Source organism: Mustelus asterias, unplaced genomic scaffold (genome assembly GCF_964213995.1).
Source record: "Mustelus asterias unplaced genomic scaffold, sMusAst1.hap1.1 HAP1_SCAFFOLD_152, whole genome shotgun sequence".
NCBI lineage: Eukaryota > Metazoa > Chordata > Chondrichthyes > Carcharhiniformes > Triakidae > Mustelus > Mustelus asterias.
In genome coordinates, this window is record NW_027590173.1 from 693,299 (window position 1) to 714,740 (window position 21,442).

Consider the following 21,442-nt stretch of genomic DNA (forward strand, 5'->3'; position numbering starts at 1 on the left):
ATTACTCGAAATATTGAAGATTTGAAGTCTATCTCCCTGCACTTAGCGCTTTAGACCCTTTCCCCGCTCTCTGGGCTGTTCATTCCCAGAATCTCCCGCTGTTCCACTCGATCCCTGTCCCTTTCCTCTCCAGCCCATTCAGATTTCCCCTCTCCTGTCGTTTGTAACATTCGCTGCCGTTTTCGGGGGCAAGGATCAGAAATCAGTCGCTTCTCTGTGTCTCCCTGAAGCCGGTGTGAAAGGGGTTGAGTTTGTTGTTTGTTACAGAGTGACTTCATATTTGTCCCGTTTGACATTTCTGAATAGAGCCGTTTGCTTCCCGTGGCGGACAAATGTTCACAAATGAAACCTCTTTGTAAAATAATCTTATAGCAGAATATTAATTGAGAATCTATTTTTAATAAGTTAAGAATTTGTCTCAATTCCCTTTCCCGCGCTGAAATTGGCGGCATTTCCCCCCAATTCAAAATATCTGCCGGTTGACAGTTGAAGCCAATGATTGGTTCAATGTTCACATTCGATGCTCTGCGATTGGTTCAGAGCTGCGAATGTGGAGAGGATGGCCAATCAGAAGCAGGCTGGGGTTGGAGCGGCTCAAACTGCGGGAATTGCGGGTTTGTGAATGACTGAGCGGAAACTGATCAGTTTCACAAAGCGTCAGTTTCAGTGCAGGAAACAACCGTCTGGGGGCAAATAGCATCACAACTGGGACTGGTCCAGTGAACGATTCACCGGCTGCTGCTACTAAACTCCGCTATTCCAGAGAAAGCTTTTATAAACTCTATCCAAACACTGAGTGATTAAACAGGAGTGATGTGGCGTTTCACTGAGGGCACATGTCAACTGGGGACTGCTCAGACAATCCACTTAAAAATTTCAAAAACAATTCCTATCGCCGCTCCAAATGAAATGTTAAATTCGGTGATTCCCGCACTGTAACCTAAACAAAACAAACATGCATCTCAAACACTGAACAGCCTGTCCCAGCTGCCGTTCCCAGGTCACTGCTCTCTCTGTGAAGCGGTGAGTGGCTCTGAAAAGAGCCTTTGTTGTGTGTCCGGGAGAAAGGATCGAGTTGTTCAGCCGCCGAATCCATAGAGAGTGCGGCCCTGGCGTTTCAGAGCGTACACCACATCCATGGCAGTGACCGTCTTGCGCTTGGCGTGTTCAGTGTAGGTGACCGCATCCCTGATCACATTCTCCAGGAAAACCTTCAGCACCCCGCGAGTCTCCTCATAGATCAAACCCGAGATCCGCTTGACACCGCCACGGCGAGCCAGGCGGCGGATTGCTGGCTTGGTGATGCCCTGGATATTATCACGGAGCACTTTGCGGTGCCGCTTTGCGCCGCCTTTACCCAGTCCTTTGCCTCCTTTCCCTCTGCCAGACATGATGATTCTTCACTCAGATCTCTGCACAATATGAGAGAGGAACTCTTTCAGGCTCCTTTTATACAGCCCTTACCGGCCTGTGGAGGCCGGGACGTTGAGCGTCTTCAAGACAGAAATTGATAAATTCTTGATTTCTCGAGGAATTAAGGGCTGTGGGGAGAGAGCGGGTAAATGGAGTTGAAATCAACCATGATTGAATGGTGGAGTGGACTCGATGGGCCGAATGGCCTTACTTCCGCTCCTATGTCTTATGGTCTTATGGACTGAGAAAGGCGGAGTGAGAGCGGAGAGGGGAGGAGACAGAGTGAAGATTAAACACAGAGCGGGAGGGAGGAGAGAGCCGGACTGACACACACACAGAACGGCCCCTGATCTTTCAGCTCCACCTCCAGTTTCTGCAACCGCCAATTTCAACCCGTTTAATAACAATGGAAGCGAAACACAGCTCCCCACATAAACCCTTCCAGAGCCACCCTTCACACTCAAGAGTTTCCACAAACCTGGAGCTTTGAAATATGGAATCAAAACAGAAAATGCTGCAAATAATCAGCAGCTCCGGCAGCTTTTGTGAAGAGGGAGTTAACGAGTCGGTTCGTGACTTTTTGCTTTTGTGTTTGGCCCCGTTATGATTCCCAGTCAGTAATATTCCGACTTAAACACAGCAAGAATCGAGGAAGAATCTCCCTCAGGAACATCCTCACCCACATCCGCTTCCAGCTGTTTACAAATACCTTATTGCAGCTGTTTGGGGAAATCTCCTGAGTTAAAATTGAAGTTGGAAAGCGGTATTTAGCCGCCAGTGTTACTGTCTCACACTGAATCTACCAGACATCTTTATTATGAGAGAAAGTGGCGATTGAACAAATGTGAAATTCAAATGAAATTCAGCCTCTGCTGTGTTTTGCTTTAGTCTGAATTTGAAATGATCTCTATTGAGAATGAGCCGGGCCGCGGGACAGGAATCATTTTCTTGCGGGATCAGCTCTTTCCTGAGAGATGTGGGTGGCTCTGAGAAGAGCCTTTGGGTTCAGAGGTTTACAATTTGCTCGGGTTCTTTCACTTCTTTCCTGGCGCTTTCTTCGCTTTTGCTGCTTTCACTTTGGGTTTGGCCTTGGATTTAGTCACTTTTTTGACAGACTTTCCGCCCGTCACCTTCTTCACAGGAGACTTTTTCTTCAGGGCTGCTTTCTTCACCGCCTTTTTTGGAGTTGCCGCCTTCTTGCTGCTTGTTTTCTTCGCTGTTGATTTCTTCACTGGAGTTTTCTTTGCTGCGAGTTTCTTTGCTGCGGGTTTCTTTGCTGCGGGTTTCTTGGCTGCGGGTTTCTTTGTTGTCACCTTCTTGGCCGCTGTTTTCTTTACTAAAGATTTCTTGGCTGTTGGTTTCTTCACCTTCTTTCCCATTTTCCCCGGGCTTTCCTTCTTAGCGAGTTTGAAGGAGCCGGAGGCGCCCTGTCCCTTTATCTGCACCAGAGAGCCTTTCTCCACCTTCCTCTTGATCGTTAACCTGATCTGGGAGCCGCGCTTCCCCACATCCACTCCGCTGCCAGCCAAAGCTTTCTTTATCGCGGCCAGGGACATCCCCTTGCGATCGCTGCAACCCGCCACAACATTGAGGATCTGCTCGCCTAACTTGGGACCGGCTGCCGCAGGTCGGGGAGCCGCCTTCTTCTTCCTGGGAGACTTCACTTGAGCGGGAGCGGCTGGAGGAGCCGTTTCGGCGGCTGCACTTTCAGTCATATCCGAGAGTGTGTGGAAAATCTGTGTGAGTCAGAACTGGATCCGAAATGAACCCAGTGGTGGCGGCACAGAGCAACTTAAAGGCAGAGAGCGGACGGAGCAGAGACAAGCTGCTGTCAGCTCCTGGCTCCTCCAGCCTCTCTGTGTTTCTCTCTCCTCACAAACCTTGCAATGAAATTCCGCCTCTCCAGAGATCCAGCTCACATCCTTCATGTCTCTGACACACGAATGTTTGCTGTTGAAAAGGTTTCACTCGAACTGAGGACTCCATTTTCCACTGAAACCCGTTTTACTGCTGCACTGATCGCGCTCTCACACGCGATAGCTGACATGTTCTCTACTTTTCCACTGAAATCTTGAATTTAGCGAAACAATTGCCTTGAAATCTCACTTTGGGGCTCAGCAGGGGGATTGGGGGGAATCATTGATTGAAAATCGTTTTATTTAACACAAGAGAGACTCGGAGATCTCATGATCAGAACAGACACACAAACACAGCTGGATTAGTCTGACCCGCCCGCTCCTTTCATTCACCCTCTCTTACACAATATTCACACCTACACATTCACAGGACAAAACATTTACCAACTGTAAGGTCCCAGGACGGAATTTCTCCTCCTTCCGGCCTTTGCTTCGGATTCCAGGGAGTTAGTTATAGTTTTTCACCTCAGTAACTGTTAAACACTCTGAAGCCCGCTCCCTGCAGATTGCCTTTGAATTCATTCATGGAATGTGGGTGTCGCTGTCTGGGTCAGTATTTATTGCCCATCCCTAATTGCCCTTGGGAAGGTGGTGATGAGCTGCCTTCTGGAACCGCTGCAGTCCATGTGGTGCAGGACCACATCTGTTAACCAGATTCCGTGGCCAGAGCTAATCATAGCTGGGGGGTTTTCAGTTATTATAGTGATTGCAGACATCGTGTCTTTCGGGTGAAAATACAAATTATCTGCTCTCGGAGTCTCTAGATTTCCTGTTTTATTTGTTTCTTCTGCACTGACAGGTAACAGTAAATCACAACCTCAACAACCAGTGACAGCCAGTTAAATAATCATCCCCCACTCGCTGAAAGTGAAGTTTCTGATAGTGATGGACAGTTTCCGACCATCCTCCGATTGGGCCTGAGGAAACCAGATTCACTGTCAAAGCTGAACTTTGTTACAGAAGGGGTGGAAGAGCCAGGTGAGCGATGGTGGTGGAGTGGTGACTGTGCGAGCATTTGACCAAGAGTCAGTTCCTGACCATCACAGTGGTGATTTATTTAATTAACTATCGCAGGTCACAACAGCAGGTGGGCATTCCTAAAATAAAATTCACTAAAGATTCTCACCATCACTGTGGTTCTAATGGAAAATCCAGCTTCAATTTACTTTGTGGAAACTTTGTTAAAATGAAAGAACAGGCCTCAAAACTAATCAATGAGTTCTCAGTCAGAAACAATAGTGAAAAGGTGGCTGAAACTGTCCAGAAAAACGAGAAAAGCCAAGTTCAGTTTACAAACTGTGCCATGGACACACCAAAAGACACTAATAATTGCTGTTTGAGTGGCAGGTTGAGAGCATGGTTAATAAAGTATTTGGTTTTGTGAGCTTTATACGTAGGGACATAGAGTACAAGAGCAAGCAGGTTATGGGAAACCTGTATAAAACACTGGTTTGGCCTCAGTTGGAGTATTTGACTCTGATCTGGACAGCAGCCTTTGGAAAGGATGTGAAGGCATTGGAGAGGGTGCAATAAATCTCTGGGCATGGGTCCAGGGATGAGGAAGTTCAGTTACATCGGTAGATTGAGAATTTGGGTCTGTTCTCTTTGACGAAGAGAAGGTTGAGAGGAGATTTGATAGAAGTGTTCAGAATTGTGAAAGGAGTAAAAGATTCTGTGCTGGGACCTTACAGTTGGTAAAAGTTTTGTCCTGTGAATGTGTAGGTGTGAATATTGTGGAAGAGAGAGTGTATGAAAGGAGCAGGCGGGTCAGACTAATCCAACTGTGTTTGTGTGTCTGTTCTGATCATGTGGAGGGAATTGGAAGGAGCTGATAGGGAGAAGCTGTCATGTCCCAATCTTCCTCTGTCAGGAAGTGTTCCCCAAACTGAATGGACAGGGCACTTTCCCGGTTACACTTCTCCGGCAATGCTAAATATTCTGAGTATTTGTTTTAATGTGAAACATTTAAGATAATTATACAAACACAATAAATTGTTGAGAGTAAAGAAGAAACATTAAAAATGAAAATTCATGTTGACGTCTCTCTGCTGAACTTTTAGTCTTTCCAGTCTGGGCCAGTGGTCTGATTAATCCGATGGTGCTTTTCCCAGTCGCCTGTGTAACGTGGCTTGAATCCCGGCCTTCCAGGTTTTGAACTGCATAGCGGAGCATTTGAGAAAGTATTGGGGCTGAATGGCCTCATCTAGCTCTAGTCTTCCTTCCGTCTGGTGAGCTGATCTGACATCCAACCCAGAGTGGAAATGCTGCATAGATTATCTTAAAAATGGTCTCTAAGCTGAGGGAGTGACTGTAAATCTCGTCAACACTTCCATCCTGACTAATTTCCTCCACTTCAAACCGTCCATCAATGTCAGAAGGAGTCAGAACTGGAGTAGGAGACTCCACCAATGATTGAGGTCCCATCTTTGACCACTCGAGCATCCTGCCTTGCCTCACACCTTCTCTGTTCTCCAGCAGCGGTGATGTTCCAGGGTCTTGGCTGCTCTGAATGGCCTGTTTGAGGGTCTCCTTGCTCCAAAGCAGATGACTTTTGATGTCTGCCAGCAAGTTGTAGAGATTTGGCTCCTCCTCATCTCCATCTCCAACTAGGACAGCACGGTAGCACAGTGGTTAGCACTGCTGCTTCACAGCTCCAGGGTCCCGGGTTCGATGCTCGGGTCACTGTCTGTGTGGAGTTTGCACATTCTCCACGTGTCTGCGTGGGTTTCCTCCGGGTGCTCCGCTTTCCTCCCACAGTCCAAAGATGTGCAGGTTAGGTTGATTGGCCAGGTTAAACATTGCCCCTTAGTGTCCTGAGATGCGTAGGTTAGAGGGATTAGTGGGTAAATATGTGGGGGTAGGGCCTGGGTGGGATTGTGGTCGGTGCAGACTCGATGGGCCGAATGGCCTCCTTCTGCACTGTAGGGTTTCTATGGTTTCTATGAACTTCAGACCAGTCGGGAACTTCCATCTTCCAAGCTTCTCGGGGCTGGTTGAACAGAAACAACAATAATTAAGGATTTTGCGGAGTTGTTACATTCGAGCAGATTTCCCCCTGGGGCATTTCATTAAACACCGGCTTTTTCACTTCATTATCAACTGCAGGAATGGCAATGGAATGTATTGGTCCATTTATCCTCACATAGGAGTTGGTTCGTCATGTTGAAGTTGTACAAGACATTGGTAAGGCCCCACTAGGAATACTGTGTACAGTTCTGGTCACACTGTTATAGAAAGGATATTATTAAATGAGAAAGACTGCAGAAAAGATTTACTATGATGCTACCGGGACTTGATGGTTTGAGTTATAAGGAGAGGATGAATAGTCTGGGACTTTTTGTCTGGAGCGTAGGAGTCTTAGGGATGATCTTATAGAGGTTATAAAATAATGAGGACCACAGATGAGGAAGATAGTCAACATCTTTTCCCAAAGTTAGGGGAGTCTAAAAGTGGGGGACACAGGTTTAAGGTGAGAGGGGAGAAACACAAAAGGGGCCAGAGGGGCAATTTTTTCACACAGAGGGTGGTGAGTGTCTGTAACGAGCTGCCAGAGGTAGTAGTAGAAGCGGTTACAATTTTGTCTTTTAAAAAGCATTTCGATAGTTGCATGGGTAAGATTGGTATAGAGGGATATGGGCCAAACGCAGGCAATTGGGAATAGCTTATTGGTAAAAACTGGACGACACGGATTAGTTGGGCTGAAGGGCCTGTTTCCAGCTGTGAATGTCTGTGACTGTATGACTATGACTCTAGCCCTAACTGGAAATGATGCAGGTTGTCACTGTCATTGCTGTAAGTGGGATGGGGACAATGCTCACTCACAGCATCTGTATTCCATCTGAACAGCTGGCAGGTAGAACACAAAATCAATGGTAAACATTCTGTCAGCATCCAGTGAAACTGGGTAACTATGGTAACGGGTCAGTACATTGACAACACAGGACTCTGTGACAATACCTTCATCCCCAACAGGGTGATGTCACCAGGATCCACAATTCCCCCAGTTTGGAGATTCCAGTCAGGAAGCAAGGAGCAAAGTGTAAGACACCAGAGAAAAGACAAAAGATTTTCATTTCTATCGAACCAATCATCATCTCTGGAGTTCCCAAAGGACAGTCAATGAATGACTTCTTTAAGCAGTCATAGAGTCAGAGAATTTTACAGCACAGAAAGAGGCCATTCGGCCCCTCGTGTATGCACCGGCCATCAGCACCGATCTATTCTAATCCCATCCCGATCTGGATGAGGGAACCAAACGTAACATTTCCACGTTTGCTGACAACACAAAACTGGGCGGAATTGTGAGTAGGATGTAAGGAGGCTTCAAGGTGATTTAGACAAGTTGAGTGAGTCAACAAACACATGGTAGATGCAGCACAACGCGGCTAAATATGAAGTTATACACTTTGGTGTGAAAAACAGAAAGGACAGGATGAGAGGAGATCTGATTGAAAAATATACAATTCTAACAGGGCTGGACAGACTAGCTGCAGGAAGGATGTTTTCCTTGGTTGGGGAATGTAGAACAAGGGGACACAGTCTTAGGATATGGAGTACACCATTTAGAAATGAGATGAGGAGAGATTTCTTCACTTAGAGGGTGGTGAACCTGTGGAATTCTCTACCTCAGAAGCTGTGGCGACCAAGTCACTGCATATATTCAAGAAGGAGAGAGATAAATTTTTAGATTTTAATGGCATCAAGGGGTATTGGGAAAAGCTGAGAATATGGAATTGAGATATAGGATCAGACATGATCACATTGAATGATGGAACAGGCTCGAAGGGCTGAATGGCCGACTCCTGTTCCAAGTTTCTATGTTTCCAAGTTCTGATGAAAGGTCACAGACCTGAAAAACTAACTCTGTTTCTCTCTGTAAACAGATGCTGCACAATCTGCTGAGCTTTCTTTTCTGTTTCATTTCAGATTTCCAGCGTCTGAACTGAACCCAGCCAGAGTCAGCACCTTCAGGAGAGAGAGAGAGGGGAACCAGTGAGTGTAGAACTGAACCAGGCCAGAGTCAGCACCTTCAGGGGATAGAGAGGAATCAGTGAGTGTGGAACTGAACCCAGCCAGAATCAGCACCTTCAGGAGAGAGAGAGAGAGAGGAATCAGTGAGTGTGGAACTGAACCCAGCCAGAGTCAGCACCTTCAGGAGAGAGAGAGAGAGAGAGAGAGAGGAACCAGTGAGTATAGAACTGAACCCAGCCAGAGTCAGCACCTTCAGGAGAGAGAGAGAGAAACCAGTGAGTGTAGAACTGAACCCAGCCAGAGTCAGCACTTTCAGGAGAGAGAGAGAGAGAGAGAGAGAGGAACCAGTGAGTATAGAACTGAACCCAGCCAGAGTCAGCACCTTCAGGAGAGAGCGAGGAACCAGTGAGTGTGGAACTGAACACAGCCAGAGTCAGCACCTTCAGGAGAGAGCGAGGAACCAGTGAGTGTGGAACTGAACCCAGCCAGAGTCAGCACCTTCAGGGGATAGAGAGGTAATTAATTTAAGCCCTGTATTCAAAATCAGAGGTAGAGAGGATTTGATTTGATTTATTATTGTCACATGTATGAACATATTGTTTCTGCCCCCTATCCAGACAAAACATACCGTTCATAGAGAAGGAAATGAGAGAGTGTAGAATGTAGTGTTACAGGAAAGAGGGAACCAATGACCAGTGAGCCGAACGTCGGTCGTAGGGCAGTTGCTGGAGTCCATTATCAAGCGTTTGAAAAGCAGTGTTCTAATCAGATAAAGTCAGCATGGATTTACAAAAGGGAAATCATGCTTGACAAAACTACTGGAATTCTTTGAGGATGTAACTAGTAGAGTTGACCAGGGAGAACCGGTGGATGTGATTTATTTAGACTTTCAGAAGGCTTTGGACAAGGTCTTACATAACGTTTTTAAGTTATAAAGTTTAAAGTTTGTTTATTAGTGTCACAAGTAGGTTTACATTAACACTGCAATTAAGTTGTGAAAATCCCCCAGTCGCCATACTCTGCCACCTGTTCGGGTAGACCGAGAGAGAATTTAGCATGGCCAATGCAACTAACCAACATGTCTTTCAGACTGTGGGAGGAAACCAGAGCACCCAGAGGAAACCCACGCAGACATGGAGGGAACATGCAAACTCCACACAGACAGTGACCCAAGCCAGGAATCGAACCCGGCTCCCTGGTGCTGTGAGACAGCAGTGCCAACCACTGTGCCGCCCTGCTACTATGTAAAGTTAAAGTATATTGGATTGTGGGTTGCGTCTTGAGATGGATAGAAAGCTGGTTCACAGACAGGAAGCAAAGAGATGGCATAAATGGGTCTTTTTCCAATTGGAAGGCAGTGATTAGTGGGGTACCGCAGGGATCTGTGCTGGGACCCAAACTGTTCATATTATATATTAATGATTTGGACACAGGAACTAAATGTATTATCTCCAAATATGTAGATGATACAATATTGGGTGGGAGGGTGAGCTGTGAGCAGCATGCAGAGATCTTCCAGTGTGATTTGGACAGGCTGAGTGTGTGGGCATCTGCATGGCAGATGTAGTATAATGTGGATAAAATGCAGTGACCACTTCATTATCCACTTCAGTAGCAAAAATAGGAAGGCAGATTATTATTTGAAGGGGTGTAAATTAAGAGAGGTGGATACTCAGCGAGACCTCGGTGTCCTTGTGCATCAGTCAGTAAAATCATGTTGAAGCTGTACAGGACTTTGGTTTGGCCACATTTGGAGTATTGTGTACAATTCTGGTCGCCACACTTCCGGAAGGATGTTGATGCATTGGAAAGGGCGCAGAAGAGATTTTCCAGGATGTTGCCTGGTTTGGAGGAACCTTTTTGAAGAAAGGTTGAACAAACTTGGATTGTTTTCTTTGGAGCATCTGAGGATGAGGGGGGACCTGAGAGAGGTTTACAAGATTATAACAGGCTTGGATAGAGTGGATTGTCAGAGTCTTTTTCCCAGGTTACTCAGGACAAAGGTGAGAGTGAGAGAGGGAAAGTTTAAGAGATGTAAGGGGCACGGTTTTCAGACAGAGAGTGGTGAATGCCTGGAATGTGCTGCCAGAGGAAGTAGTAGAAACAGATTCTGTAACAACATTCAAAGGGCATCTGGATAGATACATGAATCAGCCGGGAACAGAGGGATATGGACCACGTCAAGGCAAGGAAATATTAGATTAGAGAAGTGTAATAAGTCTGTGGAGGCAGAAGTTCCTTCACCAAAATCCCTTTATTTACAACTCTAACAGCAGTACACAAAGTGCTAACAGTTAGCAGTCTACCTCCGGGGGTGTCAGAGGAACTGACACTCCCGGTTAAGTACAAGGCAAAGTTTCCCTGATTGGCCCATCAATTGGATCCTTAATCAGGGAACTCTTTTTTTCCCCAACCAAATCACAGAATCACAGAAACCCTACAGTGCAGAAGGAGGCCATTCGGCCCATCGAGTCTGCACCGACCACAATCCCACCCAGGCCCTACCCCCACATATTTACCCACTAATCCCTTTAACCTACGCATCTCAGGAGCAATTTTTAGCCTGGCCAATCAACCTAACCCGCACATCTTTGGACAAAATCAGATTAACTTAGGGGCAACCCAAAAGGGGCAGCTCCCTAAAAGGAGGGGAACCACCCGAACCAAGAAACAAAGCGGAAAGGAAACTTAAAACATCAAATTAAAATGTGATCAAAAGGGTCAATAATACACCCCCATTCCTGCGGTGCCCAGCAGGCATGGAAGGCATCAACACTGCCCTCGGACACCGCACACTCCCTTTCCAGGGACTCCCAGCCGCAAATGTAGCCGCAGTAGAGAGGCAGACAGTCAGGTTGGGCGACCCTGTTGATCGCTCGTTGGATAGATCTGTAGATGGCACGCTTTGCCAAGCCCAGGAGCAGGTTCACGAGGAGGTGCTCCTCCTTCCCCTCCGCACCAGGTGCCCGTAGATCAAGAGTGTGGGACTGAAGTGTAAACAAAACTTCAATAAAAGATTTTTGAGGGAACTGAAAAGTTTGTGCAGCCTAGAACATGAAACATAGACATGGTCCACAGACTCCACAGGATTGCAAAAAGGCACGCTTGGGAGCCTGTGAACCGTAAGGGTGGGAGGGTGAGCTGTGAGGAGGATGCAGAGATCCTCCAGCGTGATTTGGACAGGCTGAGTGTGTGGGCATCTGCACGGCAGATGTAGTATAATGTGGATAATATATACGGTGACCACTTCATTATCCACTACAGTAGCAAAAATAGGACGGCAGATTATTATTTGAAGGGGTGTAAATTGAGAGAGGTGGATACTCAGCGAGACCTCGGTGTCCTTGTGCATCAGTCAGTAAAATCATGTTGAAGCTGTATAAGACTTTGGTTAGGCCACATTTGGAGTATTGTGTACCATTCTGGTCGCCACACTTCCGCAAGGATGTTGATGCGTTGGAAAGGGTGCAGAAGAGATTTTCCAGGATGTTGCCTAGTTTGGAGAAAACAGCTCTGAAGAAAGGTTGAACAAACTTGGATTGTTTTTCTTTGGAGCATCGGAGGATGAGGGGGGACCCGAGAGAGGTTTACAAGATTATGACAGGCTTGGATAGAGTGGATTGTCAGAGTCTTTTCCCCAGGGTCAAAGGGTCAATTACTCGGGACAAAGGTGAGAGTGAGAGAGGGAAAGTTTAAAAGAGATGTAAGGGTCAAGTTTTTCAGATAGAGGGTAGTGAATGCCTGGAACGAGCTGCCGGAAGAGGTGGTGGAAGCAGATTCTATAACAACGTTCAAGAGGCATCTGGATAGGTACATGAATAGAGGGATGCAGCTTAATCCGTGACAGTCAGCACGGATTCGTGAAGGGTAAGTCTTGCCTCACAAATTTGATTGAATTCTTTGAGGAGGTAAGTAAGTGTGCAGATGAAGGTAGAGCAGTTGATGTCATATACATGGATTTTAGTAAGGCGTTTGATAAGGTTCCCCATGGTAGGCTCATGAAGAAAGTGAGGAGGTGTGGGATAGAGGGAAATTTGGCCGATTGGATAAGTAACTGGCTATCTCATAGAAGACAGAGGGTGGTGGTGGATGGAAAATTTTCAGACTGGAGACCTACCAGTGGTGTACCACAGGCATCAGTGCTGGGTCCTCTGCTTTTTGTGACTCTTATCAATGACTTAGAGGAGGGGACTGAAGGGTGGGTCAGTAAATTTGCTGATGACACCAAGATTGGTGGAGTAGTGGATGAGGTGGAGGGCTGTTGCAGGCTGCAGAGACATTGATAGGATGCAGAGCTGGGCTGAAAAATGGCAGATGGAGTTTAACACTGATAAGTGCGAGGTGATTCATTTTGGTAGAACAAATTTGAATGCGGATTACAGGGTCAACGGCAGGGTTCTGAGGAATGTGGAGGAACAGAGAGACCTTGGGTTTCATATCCACAGATCTCTAAAGGTTGCCACTCAAGTGGATAGAGCCATGAAGAAGGCCTATAGTGTGTTCGTGTTTATTAACAGGGGGTTTGAGTTTAAGAGCCGTTGGGTTATGCTGCAACTGTAGAGGACCTTGGTGAGACCATATTTGCAATATTGTGTGCAGTTCTGGTCACCTCACTATAAGAAGGATGTGGAAGCATTGGAGAGAGTGCAGAGGAGATTTACCGGGATGCTGCCTGGTTTGGAGGGTAGGTCTTATGAGGAAAGGTTGACGGAGCGAGGGCTTTTCTCTTTGGAGCGAAGGAGGATGAGAGGCGACTTAATACAGGTTTGTAAGATGATGATGGGGATAGATAGAGTGGACGTTCAGAGACTATTTCCTCGGGTGAATGTAGCTGTTACTAGGGGCATAACTATAAGGTTCATGGTGGGAGATATAGGAGGGATGTCCGAGGTAGGTTCTTTACTCAGAGAGTGGTTGGGGTCTGGAATGGACTGCCTGCTGTGATAGTGGAGTCGGACACTTTGGGAACTTTCAAGCGGTTATTGGATAGGCACATGGAGCACACCAGGATGATCGGGAGTGGGATTGCTTTATCTCGGTTTCAGACAAAGCTCGGCACAACATCAAGGGCTGAAGGGCCTGTACTGTGCTGTACTGTTCCATGGATTTGGACCACATCAAGGCAAGAAAATATTAGATAATAGAAGTGTAATAGGTCTGCGGAGGCAGAAGTCCCTTCACCAAAACCCCTTTTCTTACAACTCTAACAGCAGTACACCGAGTGCTAACAGTTCGCAGTCTACCTCCGGGGGTGTCAGAGGAACTGACACTCTCGGTTAAGTACAAGGCAAAGACTCCCTGATTGGCCCATCAATTGGATCCTGAATCAGGAAGTTCATGCTCCTATAGGCCAACCTCAATGGCCCAATTGAAGTCATCACAAGAGGCATCTGCATCGGCACAGACTTGGTGGGCACTTCCTGTGCTGCACTGTACTGTTCTTTGTTCAGTCTCTGAAAGTAAGCGCATAGGTACAGCAGACAACAAGACAGCAAATGGTATGTTGGCCTTGAGAGCAAGAGGATTTGTGTATAGGAATAGTGATGTTTTACTGCAATTGTATAGGACAACAATGAGGCCACACCTGGAGTATTGTGTGCAGTTTTGGTGTCCTTATCTGAGGAAGGATGTACTTGTTACAGGGGGAGTGCAGCAAAAGTTCACAGGCTGATTCCTGGGATGGCCAGTGTGTCGTATGAGGGAAAATGAAGTCAGTTCGGATTATGTTCACTGGAGTTGAGAAGATTGACAGGGGTCTCATAGGAACTTATAAAATTCTAACAGGACTAGAAAGGGTAGATTCAGGAAGAATGTTACCGATGTCCTTCGTGTAAGGATAAGGGGTAAACCTTTAGGACTGAGGTGAGGAGAAATTTCTCCACCAGAGAGTGGTGAATCTGTGGAAATCGCTAATGCAGAAAATAGCTGAGGCCAAAATGTGTGATGTCAAGAAGGAATTAAATGTAGCTCTTGGGGCGAAAGTGATCAAGGGATATGGGTGGAAGGTGGGATCAGGAAAGAGAATTTGATCAGCGATGATCATAATGAATGGTAGAGCAGGCTCAATGGGCCGAATGGCCTCCTCTTGCTTCTATTCGCTGTTTAAAGAAAACAAAGAAAAGTGCAGCACAAGAACAGGCCCTTCGGCCCTCCCAGCCTGTACCGAACATGATGCCCTTAAAAAAAAACCTCCTGCCATGACTCGGTCCGTATCTCTCTATTCCTTTGATATGATTTGATTTGATTTATTATTGTCACATTTATTAACATACCGTGAAAAGTATTGTTTCTTGTGCGCTATACAGACAAAACATACCGCTCATAGAGACGGAAACGAGAGAGTGCAGAATGTAGTGTTACAGTCATAGCTAGGGTGTAGAGAAAGATCAACTTAATGCAAGGTAGGGCAATTCAAAAGTCTGACAGCAACAGGGAAGAAGCTGTTCTTGAGTCAGTTAGTATGTGACCACAGACTTTTGTATCTTTTTCCCGAAAGAAGAAGGTGGAAGAGAGAATGTCCAGGGTGTGTGAGGTCCTTAATTATAATGACTGCTTTGCCAAGGCAGTGGGGAGTGTAGACAGACTCAATGGATGGGAGGCTGATTTGCGTGATGGATTGAGCAACATTCATGACCTTTTGTAGTTCCTTGCGGTCTTGGGCAGAGCAGGAGCCATACCAAGCTGTGATACAGCCAGAAAGAATACTTTCTATGGTGCATCTGTAAAAGCTGGTGAGAGTCGTAGCTGACATGCCAAATTTCCTTAGTGTTCTGAAAAAGTAGAGGCGTTGGTGGGCTTTCTTAACTATAGTGTTGACATGGGGGGACAAGGACAGGTTGTTGGTGATCTGGACACCTAAAAACTTGAAGCTCTCGACCCTACCTACTTGGTCCCCATTGATGTAGACTGGGGCATGTTCTCCTTTACACTTCCTTAAGTCGATGACGACCTCCTTTGTTTTGTTGACATTGAGGGAGAGATTATTGTTGCCTCCCTATTCATGTATCCATCCAGGTGTCTTTTACATGTTGCCAATGTGCCTGCTTCCACCACCTCCTGTGGCAGCCTGTTCCAGGCACCCACCACTCTCTGCGTGAAAAACCTCCCCCGAACATCTCCCTTAGATTTTTCCCCTCTCACCATAGAACCATAGAAAATTACAGCTCAGAAACAGGCCTTCTGGCCCTTCGTGTCTGTGCCGAACCATTTTTTGCCTAGTCCCACTGACCTGCACTTGGACCATATCCCTCCACACCCCTCTCATCCATGAACCCGTCCAAGTTTTTCTTAAATGTTAAAAGTGACCCCGCATTTACCACTTTATCCGGCAGCTCATTCCACACTCCCACCACTCTCTGCATGAAGAAGCCCCTCCCTAATATTCCCTTTAAACTTTTCTCCTTTCACCCTTAACCCATGCCCTCTGGTTTTTTTCTCCCCTAGCCTCAGCGGAAAAAGCCTGCTTGCATTCACTCTATCTATACCCATCAAAATCTTATACACCTCTATCAAATTTCCCCACAATCTTCTACGCTCCAGGGAATAAAGTCCCAACCTATTCAATCTCTCTCTGTAACTCAGCTTCTCAAGTCCCGGCAACATCCTTGTGAACCTTCTCTGCACTCTTTCAACCTTATTTACATCCTTCCTGGAACTAGGTGACCAAAACCGTACACAATTCTCCAAATTCGGCCTCACCAATGCCTTATATAAGCTTATCATTACACTCCAACTTTTATACTCGATACTCCGATTTATAAAGGCCAATGAACCAAAGGCACTCTTTACGACCCTATTCACCTGTGACGTCACTTTTAGGGAATTATGTACCTGTATTCCCAGATCCCTCTGTTCAACTGCACTCTTCAGAGTCCTACCATTTACCCTGTCCGTTCTACTTTGGTTTGTCCTTCCAATGTGCAATATCTCACACTTGTCTGCGTTAAATTCCATTTGCCATTTCTCAGCCCATTTTTCTAGTTGGTCCAAATCTCTCTGCAAGCTTTGAAAACCTTCCTCACTGTCCACTACACCTCCAATCTTTGTATCATCAGCAAACTTGCTGATCCAATTTACCACATTATCATCCAGATCATTGATATAGATGACAAACAACAATGGACCCAACACCGATCCCTGCGGCACACCACTAGTCACAGGCCTCCACTCGGAGAAGCAATCCTCCACAACCACTCTCTGGCTTCTTCCATTGAGCCAGTGTCTAATCCAATTTACTACCTCCCCATGTATACCTAGCAACTGAACCTTCCTAACTAACCTCCCATGAGGGACCTTGTCAAAGGCCTTGCTGAAATCCAGGTCGACAACATCCACCGCCTTCCCTTCATCCACTTTCCTGGTAACCTCCTCGAAAAACTCTAATAGATTGGTCAAACATGACTTACCACGCACAAAGCCATGTTGACTCTCCCTAATAAGTCCCTGTCTATCCAAATATTTGTCGATCCTATCCCTTATCACACCTTCCAATAACTTGCCCACCACCGACGTCAAACTTACTGGCCTATAATTTCCCAGATTTCTTTTGGAACCTTTTTTAAACAACGGAACAACATGAGCCACCCTCCAATCATCCGGCACCTCCCCCGTGAATACTGACATTTTAAATATGTCTGCCAGGGCCCCTGCAAGTTCAACACTAGCTTTCCTCAAGGTCCGTGGGAATACCCTGTCCGGTCCTGGGGATTTATCCACTCTGATTTGCCTCAAGACAGCAAGCACCTCCTCCCCGGTAATCTGTAAAGATTCCATGACCTCCCTACCTGTTTGCCCTATTTCCGTAGACTCCATGCCCGTTTCCTCAGTAAATACGGATGCAAAAAAACCATTTAGTATCTCCCCCATCACTTTTGGTTCCATACACAGTCTACCACTCTGGTCTTCAAGAGGACCAATTTTATCCCTCACTATCCTTTTGCTCCTAACATACCTATAGAAGCTCTTTGGATTTTCCTTCACTCTGTCTGCCAAAGCAACCTCATGTCTTCTTTTAGCCCTCCTGATTTCCCTCTTAAGGAGCTTCTTGCACTTTTTATACTCCTCGAGCATCTGATGTGTTCCTTGCTGCCTGTACATTTCATACTACTCTCTCTTCCTCTTAATCAGTGTTACAATCTCCCTCAAGAACCAAGGTTCCTTATTCCTATTTACTTTGCCTTTAATCCTGACAGGAACATACAAACTCTGAACTCTCAAAATGTATCCTTTGAAGGCCTCCCACTTTCCATTTACATTCTTACCAGAGAACAGCCTGTGCCAATCCACACTTCCCAGATCCCGTCTCATTTCATCAAATTTGGCCTTTTTCCAGTTCAGAACTTCAACCCAAGGACCAGATCTATCCTTATCCATGATCAGGTTGAAACTAATGGCATTATGATCACTGGATCCAAAGTGTTCCCTCACACTCACATCCATCACCTGCCCTAACTCATTTCCCAATAGGAGATCCAATATCGCAGCCTCTCTAGTTGGCACCTCTATATACTGATGTAGAAAATTCTCCTGAACGCATTTTACAAACTCTACCCCGTCAAAACATTTAACAGTATGCGAGTCCCAATCTATATGTGGAAAATTAAAATCCTCTACTATCACAACTTTGTGTTTCTTGCAGTTTCTTGCACCTTGAACATGTGGCCCATTGTAATTGACACTTCCACCCTGGGAGAAAGTCTCTGACTATCCACCCTGTCTATGCCTCTCACAATTTTGTAGACCTCTATCAGGTCTCCCCTCAGCCTCTGTGTTTTCAGTGAAAATAAGCCTCATTTGTCAAACCTCTCCTCATAGTCAACACACTCAAGACCAGGGAACATCTTTCTATATATGAGATAAAGGAACCAGAATGTGCAGGACTGAATGCACCCAGAGACATCACTTTCAGGGGAAGAGTAAGAAGAAGCAGTGGGTGTAGAACTGAACTCACACAGAGTCAGCACCTTCAGGGGAGATGCATTAATGAGTATAGGTACAGCAGATGACAGCATGGCTGGAGAGATGGTACAGGAGGGAGGGCTTTAGATTCCTGGGGCATTGGGACCATTTCTGGCTGAACTGGGACCTGTACAAGTTGGATAAATTACATCTGAACAGGAATGGCACCAACATCCTCACGGGGAGCTTTGCTAAGTGCTGTTGGGATGGATTTAAACTAAATCGGCAAGGGGATGGGATCCTGACAGGTAGTGATAGAATCTTCAGGTTTGCAAAGTGGTCAGGGACAGGAGGGAGTGACTGCAGCTGAGGCAGTCACTAATCTAAAAGGGGCAAAGGGAAATGGGTGGTAGTTCTGGGGAGGGGATAATGTAATAGCTTTGTTAATATGAGATGGAATAAAGACAACAACAAGAAATGATCTTGGATCAGAAAATGTAGAATCGATATGGGTGAAGGGAAAAAATAACAAGGGGAAGAAGACACTGGTGGGAGTAGTCTATCAGCCCCCTGACAGTAGCTATACTGTAGGGTGGGGAATGAATCAGGAGATAATGAGGATATGAAACAAGGCAGTACATTAATCATGGCTGACTTTAATCGTCATGTGGATTCGGACAAGTTGGCAGAGGTAGCCATGAGGAAGAATTCAGAGTGTATTAGACACAGTTTCCAAGAAGAATACTTTATGGATCCAAGCAGAAACCAGGCCAGTTTGGATATTGTAATGTTAATGATACAGCTTTCATAAACAATCAGAGTAAAAGCTCCGCTCGGAAACAGTGACATTAACATGGTGGAATTTAGCATTCAGTTTTGAGTGCAAACTTGAGTCAGAGGAAACTGTGCTCAACTTAAATAAGGGTAATTGGAAAAGAATGAGAGCAGAGTTGGCTAGACTGGACTGCAAAAGATGTTTAGCAGAAAAGACGATCGCTCAGCAATGACATACGTTATGAAAATAGTTTATGACTCACAACAAAGATATATACCAGTGACAAACAAGGATTCTGGAAGGGAATAAATCAACCATGGTTAACCGAGGAAGTTAAAGATTGCATCAAACTGAAAGAAGAACATAGGATGTTTCATATATTAGTGGTAAGACAGAGCATTGGGGAAGTTTCAAAAACCAACGAATGATGACCAAAAAAATACTAACGTGGGCGAAGATGAACTACAAACGTAAATTAACAAGTAATTTAAAAAGAGACAGGAAGAGCTTCTTTAAATATATAAAAACGAAGAGAGAGGCTAAAGTGAACATAAGCTGCTGAGAGATTGAGACTGGGAAATAAAAGGAAATGGCAGAGGAGTGAAATACATAATCTGCGTCAGGATGGCCGAGTCGTCTAAGGTGCTTCGTTCAGGTCACTGTCTCATCTCGAGGCATGAATTCAAATTCCAGTCCTGACATTGTTTAGGGGAGGCAGTGGTGTCATGGGCCAGTGATCCACAGACTCTGGGTAATGCCCTAGGGACCCGCGTTCAAAATCCAACACAGCAGATGGTGAAATTTGAATTCAATATGAATCTGCAATTAAAAACCTAATTATCGCTCGTCATAAAACCCTATCTGGTTTACTAATGTCCATTAGGGAAGGAAATCTGCTGGGCAGGCGTGTGTTTGAATTGTCAAGTCTTGAGGTAACAAAAGCATGGATGAGGGTTTCAGGTACGGGTGAGTTGAGGTATTATCAACAATGTGTGACGTTACACAGCTGGTAAGAGGTGATCTTGGTGAAGGAACAGATATGTGGTCAGAATCTCATTTCCGAGTCTAATGAGGTGCCAAGATTATGAGGGTTTGTTTCAGCCTCGAACACTGACCAGTAGGAGAGATGGAGTCAGTGATTGGGAACAGAATTTGTGGTGGGAATATTGGTCTTCCAAATATTTAATTGGGGGAATTCTCTGCTTAGTCAGTAGCAGAGGTCGGAGAAGGTGTCTCATAATTTAATAACAGAGGATTGGTTGTGAGAGGTGATGGTGAGGTAGAGCTGGGTGTTATCAGCATACATGTGAAAGCTGTGTTTTTAGATAATGTCACTGAGGGGTCAGGTGTAGATGAAAAATAGGAGAGAGTCAAGGAAAGATCCTTGGGGGATTTGGGTGGTAACAGAATAGAAGTGGGAAGATAAACCATTGCAGGTGATATTCTGCATATGGCCAGAAAGATAAGATCGGAAGTGCAGTCTTACCCAGCTGAACAATCCCTGCTCATCCTTCACAACCTATCCACACCTTTGACATGGTTGACTGCACTATCCTGCTCCAATACCTTCCCACTGTCAGATCAGTGTTCACAGCAGATGAAGATGTTAATGTACCTGACATCCTGGGGAAACTAATGATGAATGAAGGGCTGGGCCTCAGTAAACGAGTGTAGAGAAGGCTGGAGTTCTCAATCATCTTCGTCTCGGGTGGCAACTCCTCCATCTCAATGTGTGTGGTGAGATCAGGCCATTCTGCTCAGTCAGGAACACCCAGACTGACTGCAAGAGAGGCTGAAATTAGAACCAAACAATGAGGGATATTCAATCAGAGTAACCAAGCCCCACCCCCAAAACAGAGCACAGGAAGATCCCAGTATCTCTCCCTGACCTATGCAGTGTGAGGTCCTCTAACCCGGTGTGGCACTGAGCCCCACACACAGGGTATAGGAAGATCCCAGTCTCTGTGCTGATTGGTCTGACTCCAGGGGGTTTGCAGCGCTACCACTGCTGAGCCCGGGGATCTGCAGCGTGACATGTTTACACAGGAAGCCGCCATTGGAAACCCTGAGCTCAGGATTCACAGCCGGGCGGGACGGGATTCCCGCTGCCAAAACCCTTCCCCCATCCGGAGCCCCGCCGCGGGCTCAGGATCCGGGCCCGGGGACTGAAGCCACTGGCGGGACATTTGCTGCCGCTCCGCGCGGTGTCTGATGGGCCTGTGACCGGCAGCTGGGAAAACCAATCGGAAATTGACGCATCGCGGTTATCCAATGGCCGCTCTGCGCCCACTGAGTGACAGCGACTTTATCCAATCAGTGAGCTCCATCTGGCCGAACAGCGGGAACACTGAAAATGACGCTAACAATTGTAACCAATCACAGTCCGCGCTGATGGAAACACACGCCCCTCAATGCGATTGATATCTTCTTTAGCCAATCGCAATGCATTGACCAACTGGAATGTTGGCCT

The 21,442-nt window shown here is 46.1% G+C and overlaps 2 protein-coding genes and 1 long non-coding RNA gene across 3 annotated transcripts; all 3 read right to left on the reverse strand.

Annotated features, from left to right (window-relative positions):
- Positions 1–1,079: 1,079 nt before the first annotated feature.
- LOC144485049 (histone H4) lies at positions 1,080–1,391 on the reverse strand. Its single transcript, XM_078203349.1, has one exon. The coding sequence runs from the start codon at positions 1,389–1,391 to the stop codon at positions 1,080–1,082; it is 312 nt and encodes a 103-aa protein (XP_078059475.1).
- Positions 1,392–2,447: 1,056 nt separating this feature from the next.
- LOC144485080 (histone H1-like) lies at positions 2,448–3,128 on the reverse strand. The gene has a single exon (XM_078203373.1). It carries the CDS (start codon positions 3,126–3,128, stop codon positions 2,448–2,450), a length of 681 nt encoding a protein of 226 aa, XP_078059499.1.
- Positions 3,129–4,091: 963 nt separating this feature from the next.
- LOC144485077 (uncharacterized) lies at positions 4,092–21,197 on the reverse strand. Its single transcript, XR_013496146.1, has 3 exons — positions 20,862–21,197; positions 20,588–20,764; positions 4,092–6,318 (listed from the first exon to the last, which is right to left on the reverse strand). It is a non-coding gene; the product is annotated as an uncharacterized LOC144485077 (long non-coding RNA).
- Positions 21,198–21,442: the final 245 nt, after the last annotated feature.

Excerpts from the sequence above, each read along its gene's own strand:
- LOC144485049 (XM_078203349.1), bottom strand. The coding sequence starts at position 1,391 with ATGTCTGGCAGAGGGAAAGGAGGCAAAGGACTGGGTAAAGGCGGCGCA.
- LOC144485080 (XM_078203373.1), bottom strand. The coding sequence starts at position 3,128 with ATGACTGAAAGTGCAGCCGCCGAAACGGCTCCTCCAGCCGCTCCCGCT.